Here is a 10,791-nt window from a genome sequence, read left to right as displayed (position 1 = left end):
GGAGGGTCGGCGGGGTGGACCGAGGAGCCGTCCGTCGTCTTCACCGTGGCCCTCGTCGTGGAGGTCGTCGCGGACGCGCAAGGAACATGACACACGCTCACTGGTCAGGGCATCGAGCCCCTCCATCAGAGCGTATGTCACTTCCTCGCTCGGCCAGACACCACGCCGCGCAGCACGATATCGTCGCCGCCGCCGGTCGTGGTCGATGTTACGGCGAGCTTGATGCCTTGGGGAAGGACCGTGGCGAAGGCGGAGAGTTGAAGGCATCCCCAGACGGGCTCGAGTGTAGCCCTCGCCACAAACGAGCCGTCGGAGCGATGGGGAGGAGGAGGAGTGTGGACCTCGGAGGAAGTGAAGCGCGAGACCTAGCGCCGGTACCAACATGAGCGCCACGTGCTCGACTTCGCCGATCCCGGCAACGTGGCGCCGGCCGTGTAAGTCGCATATAAATATAACTTAATGGGCTTGGCTTCACTTAGGTGACGTACGTCGTGGTGGCACGAGGCGGGGATTGGGCCTTTAGGGTTTGCGCGCATTGGCAGCATTACAGCAGATTACAGCTAGGGTCCATGACGATAGACCCCTCGCGCGAAAATTAGCACACAACCGATTCGGGCGGAGTTTAGCCGGAGAGGGCGCTTCGAAGGACGCGTTCGCAGGAGACGCGTCGGCGGACAACGCCGACAGTTGCCGGACTCTCGGCAGGCGCACTGTGATCAAACTCCGCCCAAACCGGCTGTGTGCTACTTTTTGCGCCAGGGGTCTATCGTTATGGACCCAGCTGTAATTCGCTAACGAAGGAGGCGATACTAGACGCGGCAGCTAGCCGAGGCGAAGTGGCCCGGTGATGCGCACGCCACGCGGCCAAGTGCGCGCAGCGCGCATCGTAACAAACTACCACCGACGCGAGCTCAACCGCACCCCCAACCGTCCGCGTGATGCACCGACGGCCCTGTTACCGACACCCGCACAAGTATCTCACCGAGACACCCGCACACCGCCGCTAACAAGACCTCGCGCGACGCTCATCGACGCGCGCACTGGCCGACATTGCTGTCACCACGCCGCTGCTCGCACGTACAAGCTCACCGACCGATAGCCTCGCCGACAGTCAAGCTCACCACGTCCTAGGACATCCCACGTTTCCCCGCACACCCGAACCCTTCTCCCGCACTTCTCCGCGTCCCATGATTCCCTTTCGAACGTTCTGTATTCCTCGACGCTCCACATTTCCCGCTCCGCCCCGTTCCCGCGCCCTTCTGTCTCACGTTACGATATCCCAGCTCCGTCCGTCCCCAGCTGTCCCTTCTACATATTACCAACCACCCTCCCTATGTCTCGCTGCCATAACTTGTGACCACGCAGACGCTACATGGCCCTACCTTACGCTCTTTCGTCCACCTCTCTGTGTTCCTCTAGATTATTCTACCTGGGTTTCTCGCCGGCATGCCCACTCTGCACCCTCGGACTTCGTTGCTACGGTCTGTGTCCTCTCGTGTACGTACTTATTCTCGCCACATCTGCACTCTACAGTTTCGACGCCCCCATATTGTGCGTGCTACTCACCCAACTCCGCCTTCAGTCCACCGTCTTCCGCACTTCCGGAGTCCTCCGCCTTCTGCCGCCGCCCGCCTAGCCTCGGCCTTTCCGCCGTCCTCCGCATCGTCTCCGCACGCATCGCGCTTCCTCCCTCTCCTTCTCGCGCTCATCCTCTCCTTTCGCGCCGGGCCGACTTCCCGCGGTACAAGCTCGACGAGCTCGCACGCGATCCCCTTCGCATCCCCTTTGGCACAGACGAAGGACTAGTGGGCTGAGTTACGTACCCTCTGTGTAGGGTCCTCGTTGCATGAAATTATGTGGGACATGCTCTTCTCGACAGCCGAACTTGTAGACACACGTGCCGTGGACATGCGACTGCAGCTCAATAACTCTTCCCGGCGCCGGACTAAGCGTGCCCCGATGGCGGACCTGACGCAGGCTATCTTCGCTCCCGCGCATACTTGCGCATGACGGTGATTCAGCCTATGATTTGCCGCAGGGGATGCATATAAAGATTCTTGATCAAAAATTCTTTCAAAAGTGGAGGGGCTGGAGAAAATACTGAGCCAGCTCAGGTCGAAATAGCCCATGACGGGCACGGAGATTGTATCAGCATACGTGATCATCAACACTTTTTTGGCATTGTACAAGAGTTTTACACATCCCGAATCACCAATATGAGTACGCTCCGCTTTGTAATGCTTGCTTCGCGCCAGGTGTATAGCAGCTCTCCTCCTATACCCCCAGGGACTCCCATATTGGTGCATCGTCGAGAATACTGACCCCTTCATCATCTCTTTGCAGCCAAAAGGCCAACAGGCCAATTGCTAGTGCTCCAAAAATCGTGAGACTCCTGTGGTGCTCTGACAGTGAGATCGCTAATCATATGGGATGAACATATCCTGCTCACCATGCATCCAACGTGCTGGAAAAATGATACGAGCATTGAAAATATTGAATCCAATGATGCAACGCTGCTTATGTATGCTCTGATTAAATCTGAGGCTCGTTTCAAGCAGCACTGTGGCAAGACCGTTGGACATTCATGTCATTACGCACTCGATAATTCGCAGACGAACCTGAACATATCGCGGCGACGCGAGGATCATCAGAGCCACGGTAACAACGGAAGTATCCACCACTCCATGACGATTTGGTGCATACGACTCCTGTGGTGCTCTGACAGTGAGATCGTTAATCAAATTAGATGAACACATTCTGCCCACCATGCGACCCAACCGCTGGCGAAACGAGACGAGCATTGAAAATACTGAATCCAATGATGCAACGCTGCTTATGTATGCTCTGATTAAATCGGAGGCTCGTTTCAAGCAGCACTGTGGCAAGGCCGTTGGACATTCATGCCATTACGCACTCGATAATTCGCAGACGAACCTGAACATATCGTGGTGATGAGAGCACCACCGAGACCCAGTGTGATTCGGCTCCAGTATAGCGACGGTCGTATTCATATTGTTGGTTGCCGTGGAGCTGTCTACCTTGTTGGGTACGGCTTTGATATCAAGAATACTGGCTTCGAGTCCATCTTGTACGGCTTTTATTTTCAATATCGCGTCCTGAAGCAGCGACAAGTGGGTGTTTATGGAGGCTAAATGAGGTTCACCCGGCTGGTCCGACATTTGGCTAATGGTACCCTGCGAAATACCACGGCTGAATTGTCCCCATCGAGCATCAGTCCACTCACTGCTGCGAAAGCGCTGTTGAGTGTTGCCTGGAAAGTATAAATTTGAAATCCTTGAGAGAATGATTCAAAACACGCACCCAGCACCTGCTCTAGAACTACTATCGCTTCCGATAGTCGTTTATGATACACCCCCTGGTTACAAACCAGCATATTGCGGAGTATCATCACTATTCGCGTGCAAACCAAACGTCGTCAGGCAGTGTGTTCGGTGGGAATCAGTTCCGAGTCGCACCTTCCGGATGTATTTCATGGCCTGGATCTCCCGCAACAATGACATGGACGCGTTCTTGACTAATAGAGGGCACAGAACAGTGGGTCTCAGCGGTCGCAGCAGAGCCCAGGGGATCCAAGGCACCCGCGTTGAGGTTGGCAGCTGACACCGCCGCACTACTGAAAAGGGTAGCCTCAAGGCCAAGATATCCATTGTCGTCTTCCACAGAACCGGGCAGCAATGATGGAGAATGAAGTGGTGGTGAAAGCGACAAAGGGGATGCTGTGAGGTGGAATGAGCGTTGCAATCATTGCTAACTGTTTCGGGCGGTGGATCGACAGCAGCAATCATGGCGGGGGTTGTGGGGGAAACTGTGAGGTAGCGTTGAGGATATTTGAGCTTCATAGAGGAAGGAGACAAAGAACATGGACTCTTCAAAGGAACGAGATCACAAAAACGTAGAGCATTAATGCGCCACAGGCGGACCACAGCTCGGACATCTTGCGCACAAACGCAAACAGTGAGTTAAGAGGACATATGCAATCGAGGAACGCATGTCAGCAAAGCCTGGACGAAAACAAACGATGCAGATCAATGCGGTCCATGCATTGTCTGGAGCGCCTTGTTTGGGCTTGCATTGCTGTCTTTGTCGCTTTCGTCGTGCAAACACGAGGTCCCGAACCCCTTTGTATACATTCGTGTTTTGAGCGAACACGATACATAAAACCCTGAGCCATTAGAGCCCCATCCAGTGCTCACAATTGCCTCTTTGCTCACTCCGAATTTTCGTCTTACCCTCTCGCAACACCTTCCACCTCCCATGGACAGAGCATTCGCGTTGAAACCTACCAGTTCTTTCACTGCCCCCGAAAGTATTGCAGGCTCTATGTACGCTCTCCATCCTGAATGTCTATTTTATTCGAGTTTGAAACCTCTTTCTTATCAGTACCAACCCCTCGATAGCTCAGCCGCTTGATCTTGATGCTGAAGTTTCCAAGGAGGCGGTATTCCAGGGCCACAGCGCTTCTGACAATGATGTTGCCTTCACTGCGGAACGTTTTCGTCAGATGTATGCTCAGAAGGCAAGCCGCTATGCATTGAAAATATCGTACACATTCATCACTAACTTTATCACCTACACCAGTTCTTCAGTCAATTATGTGACGAGTTCAGCGCTTCTTCTTGCCTCTCGTCTTGCCTCTCGTATGGTGATGTTTCGGATGTCCCCGCGAGGAGCGGGGTTTGCCTTACTGCTGCCGCCAACAAGCAGGCGAAAGAGGAACCATGCGGTGCGTGCGAGAGGCGTCGGGAGAAGAAAGCGGCTGGACAGATGATAGATGCCGAAGCCTCACTTCGGAGCGATGGCAGTGGGCTAGAGCTAGACGAAAACGCCGAGATGCCACGCCCCGTAATTCATATCATAATGTGCCTAAACGAGGGGGTGATATGATGTTGAATTTTCCTTACATCATTTAGACCCTACGTAATTCGCCGTCACTGGGGGTACCAATGTATGATGATCGAACGTCTAAAATCGAATCCACGCGATTGTGTTGCGGTCGCGCGGGCGAGGTCGAGCGGGTGCGGACGAGGGTAGGCGCACCCGCTCGGGAGAGAGGTCGATTGGGCGGGTACAGATGGCGTAGACGGGTAAGGACGGTAGTGTAGAGGCGCGAGTGTCCTCGTTGGCTCACAGAGCGGGAGGGGAGGAAAAGCGGGGTGACGAGGGAGCCTGAGGCAATCGCGTGCCGAGGCAGGGGAGCGGGGGAGGGAATATATAGTACTAGGTACCATAATTAGTGGCGGGAGATCGTATGCTAAGAGTCCGTAGCGGGAGCAGGCTGTAACACAACGTGATCAAGAGCGGCGAATTTGAGGGATGTAGTGCAGTATAGGCCTGAACTTGGAAACGCACAAGAACGCCGCATTCGCTTCGCGTGGCCCTAGCCCCAAATCACAGCTTTCTCTTTGAGAACTTCAGAGTCCTCTGGGCCTGCGTTCCGCGCAATTGTAATCCGGCTGAGCCATTCGGGCTCATTCGGTAACATGGAGGCGCGACTAAAGGGTCTGGTGATTATAGCGGCGAAGCACAGACACAAACGGTAATTGCTCCAGGTGGATTCATACAATTATACCAACGGCGTCCAGCGTGCGCCGACGCTCGGACACGCACGTCTTCCTTCTCGTCTGAGGCGTGCACATCCATGATCCCTCCCCACACCCAGCAGTCGATGTGGATGATTTGAGGCTGTCTCAAGGAGATGCATTTGACGATTTCTGCAGTCCGGTTCTGCCCACATATTGTTTTTTCGGCAATCTTCGCTCCGTATTCGCGACATCGTTTCGAACCCTGCTCCCGACCGCGGGCCCTGTGCGCCCGTATTTCGTATCAACCCGGATTTACGACACCATCTTATAGGCACATCTCCAGATGACAGGTGATGTGCAGTCAACTCCGGGAAGGGGTAACAGTGGCGAGGGCGAGTGAGCGAGTTCGAGCAAGTGTGGGACGCGGCGAGTCGAATAGAAGATGAAGGAAACAGATACGACGCGCCACGGGAAGCACGAGCGCGAAGGGAGGACGGATCGGGGATAAACGCGGGGGAATGTACAAGGTCACGCATACAGGCGCTGGCGATGGCGAAGGCGAGGTCAAGTTTGTGGGTGTTGGCGTGGGCGTTGGCGTGGGCGTTGACGAAGTCGAAGGCGAAGGCGAGACTGGATGAGCACACTGCACGCGCAAATGGAGCTGTGAAGTGAACTAGATAACACTCGAGCCTAAATACATGCAGCACACAGCGCGAGTGCTTGAAAAATTGTCTCCTGCAGACTCTCGCGGCTGCAAAATGCTAGTGATTGTTGCTGTTATAGTTCCCTTTTTCACCGTCGTTATCGTTCCGTACCTTCAGCTCCGCGCTTTCCTCTGCTTACGGCATGACAATTTGCACGCCCAACTCATTCGAGCTTCAGCGAACGACGTCCTCACGTTGACGTTGTGCGAGGTAATTTTCCTCGGGCAGCCGCAGTGGTTTTGCGCGCACACCAGCCCTCCCCCGGTGTCGGGTTCCCCGTTGTACTAAGCTCCCACAGACTACTACAAGACCGACCGCGCCGCGCACGCGACCCTCATACTGGGCTGGAACCTGAGCACTCGTTCGCTATCATTGTATTTCACTCTCCTTCAATCACTCTCTCTCTTCATCGCAGTTCACTAGCTAATATCCCACTCGTTCTAAAGTAGCGTCCGTCGCGCCCTACGAGCAGAACCGATGCCTCGATAGCCCGCTCGAATGACGTCGGGATGCTAGGGCCGGGCCAGGACAGATGCACGCGACCGCGGCTGAACGGGGGCGGCCTGCGCTCTGTAAATAATCGCTGTGCGCTGTTCTCACCCCGCTCGAGACATTCCCCAACGTACCTCAAGCAGCGCCGGAGTCGATGGTTGAGGGTCTGGGGAACGCAAGGACGGTGCGTGGACGAGAGGCCTCGGCCATGGACTCTGGACCCGATTTGGACTGTATGCGCTCTTCCCTCAGTTTCTGTTTGCTTTCTATGTGACGAGGCGACTAGCTCTCTTAAATGTACGGGCTCAGGCCCCACGCAATCTAGTTCCCCTTTCCCTCTCTCCCTCTCTCTCTCTCTCTCCCACGTCTCACCCTCTACCACGCGCGCTCTCATCCCGTACCGTCGACCTCCACTCTGTATGCGGATGATGAGTTTGAACATCGCGTGCAGACGTTGGAAGACATTATGCGGGACACGGACGGGGGTATGGAGGTGGCAGTAGTTTGTAAGGCACGGATTTCGGCTTCAATGCTACGACGATGTGCTTACATGTGCGCTTCAGGCCATTGAGATGGGCCTTGGAGGTCTCATCAAAGTGAAGAAGAACAAGGGCGGGAGCGTCACCTTCCCCCATGGCCGCTGTAGCATCCCACATCGGGCGAAGAAGTCGTGGGGCTGGCACCTGGTGAGTCACATTCTATTACACGTGCGAGGGCAAGCTGACGGAGCGTTGCTGAAACATGGCACAGAGGCGGGGGGGAAAGGACAGACGGGCAAGAAACAGTCGGGTAACGGGAAGATATTCCGATAGAAGATATTAGACGGGTGAGTGCTTCCGCACAGGTTGGGGGACAAGCCCATCCGCGCCCTTGACCTGGGGAACGTCCAACTTGGATTCAACGTCGCGGAGTGGGACCGGCTCTGCGCTCTCGACTGGGAGCGCCCTTCGTAGAGGGCGTATTAATGATTTGTTTCGTAGAATACTTCATACTATTCGTGCTCTGGCAAGTACGCGCCGGCGGCCCGTGAGACGCGTGTCCGAAAAAGCGGATCGACCCGCACGTCATCGAGGCACTGGCTGTGCTCGAGGAACACCTCCTCACAGTCCCTGGCCCTTCTGCCTCACTCGGCCGTCCCGGTCTGCGCGGCGAGCGTGAGGTGCGTACTCACCGTTTCCGGCCTCATCCCTCCTCATCCTCACCCCTACGACCGTCAACGCACACACCAGGAATCGACGCCAGAGCTCTCCCTCGACCCCCGCCTCCTCGCAACGCTGCTCCATTCTCTACGACAGGGTCCACGGCGCGGGCTGCTTTCCACCCCGCGCGGCTTCGTCCTCATCCACCTCCCTCTTCTTGGTCCGAGGCCAGGGTAAATCATAGAAAGGCCACCCCACTGAAGTGTGTCGTATAAATGCGAGGTCCCAAGTATAAAGTACGACAAATCGGAGGACGGCAGCGACAGCGATGGTTTGACAGGTTCGGCCAAAGAATTGCATACGTATGCTATTGGATGGTTGAGATATCTCCGAGTGACATGCTCTATGTAGGGCAGCGCCGGCATATTTCCCACAAAGCGTCGAAGTGGGGATGAAGCTCGACGCCGGGCAAGCTTATGAACAGTCTGTAAAAGCATGCCTCCCATGATGCTCTCACGACAAACCGGCGCGGTTGCATTCTCCAGGCGTTTTGAATCGGGTCCCAAACAAGCACCTCTTGAAGTCCGAGCAGCTCGAGAATGTCGCGGATACCGAATAATTCACCGAGGGGGACGTGTGCGGTTAGATGGGATATGGATGCAAATCGGAGGAGGGGGAGTTCGCCGTTCTATGTGACTATCAGCAAAGTGTCAGGAAGCTAAGAGTATGACTTACCGCCACCCATATAAATATCCCGAAATACCACTTTTCCCCTCCTTCCACCTCGAGAGAGTTTTGTTCATAGGCTAGTGACGCCATGACCTCGGACACCCGGTCCCCGAGACGCTGCACTACAGCCTTCATGAGCGTTTGCGAGACAGGTGTATTTCCGAAGGAGAGTGGGTTGGTCGAGGTGTCATAGCGGTCTCGTATGTCGCATGGGTCTTCTTCCGTAAGATCGACAGATTTCTGCTAAAAGGTTATCCCCAGGGTAAGCAGCAATACCATCAGAGGTACGGCGTCAACTGCCTACTGTGTTTGTAGTTAGCTAACAGAGGCGGTCAGCAAGTCAACACGTAGCATCATAGACGGAAGGCTTACTTCGTCGCCTGTAACAACAGAATACTCACGCGGAAAGATCGCACGTTGGACTGCCAGACGAGATACAGGTTCAGAAACGGGGGGCAGAAGCTGCCGGAGCACGAAATATGTGGGCGTAAGTGGCGAGGACGAAGCCTCCTTGTTGTAGACCCACCTCATCCACTTCTTGCACTGCGGTGATCTGAAGTTGGTCCGCTGTCAATGGCAGCTCCCACGTGTCGTCTATGTTGGACTAGAACGCAACTTCAAAACTCGGAAGACATGAAACAAGATCTACGGCTCACCTTGCGGGGATTTGCAGTGAGGACGCCGTTGTCTTCACAGTCATCGTCGGAGTCGATCTCAATGGCTTCCCCATCAGAGGTAGTCATTTCTGGAGACCCAAATTGATCGAGTATGAAACGTTCGACGGCATCGAAGTCGACCATGGCTGAAGGGAGTGAAAATCACATAGGCCATTCGACAATTTATAGGTGTCCGGAATGCGACGTCATAGATAAGAAACAGCGAAACACTTTTCATTGGAAATCGTGGTGATTGGCGATAAGGACGACAGAACGCGTGGAAAACAAAGCACATCGGAGGGAAGAAGTTCATCAAGGCGATAGAAGTGTTAAAGATGCCAGCCACGTGTAGGACAGGTATTGGGGTGGGCCGGCGAGTTGGACAAAGGTATCAAAGTACTGTGATGGTACCACACGCGACGAACCTACTCACTGTCCGCGGGTCGCTCGTCGAGCATTCCACACAGCTGCGAGACGGGTAGTAGAGACTCCGCAGACTCCAGAGTGGGGAAGTTGGACTGGAAGTTGGCCCACCGCGGCGTGACATCGATCGTCTGGAGGAAGCGCTCGGCTTTGTCACTGTTGATGACCTTGAAGGGCTTCGCAGACATTGCCGTCCCGATCGGAGTCCTGCCTCGACGGCTCGTTTTTGACGAGGGCTACACTCGAGCCCGTCTGGGGATGCCTTCAACTCTCCGCCTCCGCCACGGTCCTTCCCCAAGGCATCAAGCTCACCGTAACATCGACCACGACCGGCGGCGGCTCCTCGGTCCACCCCGCCGACCCTCCAGCGTCCCCTCCGACCCTCCAGCACCCCGCCTGCCCCAAGCGCCGTCGCCAACTTACCGCTGCTCTGTGCCACTCCGGTGTCCCTGATCTGGTCCACCTGACCGCCTGCCGGTGCGGCTCCACTCTTGGTGAGCTGCATCGTCTTTGTGCTTGTGGTCCTTTGTCCAAACGTTCACTCTCCCCTCCCCCGCGTCCCTTTCTGCAGTCCGTCACCGTGAACCGGTCTACGTTTGTCCCCCAACTAGCGCGCGTTCGCTCCGCGAGCCCCCCCCGCCGTGACGCCTCTCCGCGCTTCTTTGTTCACTCTCCACTCCTCCCCCGCATCCTCCACCTAGCGCGCGTTTGCTCCGCGTCGCGACGCCCCTCCACGCCCCTCCACGCCCCTCCACGCCCCCTCCACGCCCCCTCCACGCTCGGAAAGTCCCTCCTCCTCCACGACGCTCCGCTCCCAGCCAGTCCTTCACTTCTTCCGTACCCGTTTTGATGTACTTTGTAAGGCTCCTTTTCCCAATTTTAGCCTTGTCATCGCTGTCTCACGTCGTTCATTGCTCTCATTGTTTGCAATCACTCATAGAATGCCACATCTTTCACTTTAACGCACTTTGTGTGTGCCTTGGCTTTCGGAGCATGCATGATACTATGCCACCCTTCCTTTCTGTTTGCCTTACGAGAGTCTTCCAGGTGTCTCAATGAGTGACAACGCTACATGCTGAATGCCGGTATGCCCAAAGTATGCCTG

General features: G+C 55.4%; 1 protein-coding gene across 1 annotated transcript; it reads right to left on the bottom strand.

The window, feature by feature from the left end:
- Positions 1-8,025: 8,025 nt before the first annotated feature.
- On the bottom strand, positions 8,026-9,874 carry BXZ73DRAFT_85379 (uncharacterized protein; the record flags this gene model as incomplete). The annotated part of the gene is made up of 7 exons (XM_048024016.1): positions 8,026-8,245; positions 8,403-8,566; positions 8,614-8,847; positions 9,009-9,029; positions 9,134-9,211; positions 9,264-9,409; positions 9,697-9,874. The coding sequence occupies 7 exons, from the start codon at positions 9,872-9,874 to the stop codon at positions 8,026-8,028; spliced, it is 1,041 nt and encodes a 346-aa protein (XP_047870547.1).
- Positions 9,875-10,791: the final 917 nt, after the last annotated feature.

Source organism: Epithele typhae, assembly GCF_022376455.1.
Source record: "Epithele typhae strain CBS 203.58 chromosome Unknown BXZ73scaffold_498, whole genome shotgun sequence".
NCBI lineage: Eukaryota > Fungi > Basidiomycota > Agaricomycetes > Polyporales > Epitheliaceae > Epithele > Epithele typhae.
The sequence above is the reverse complement of the archived record's forward strand: the minus strand, read 5'-3'. Positions and strand labels throughout refer to the sequence as shown.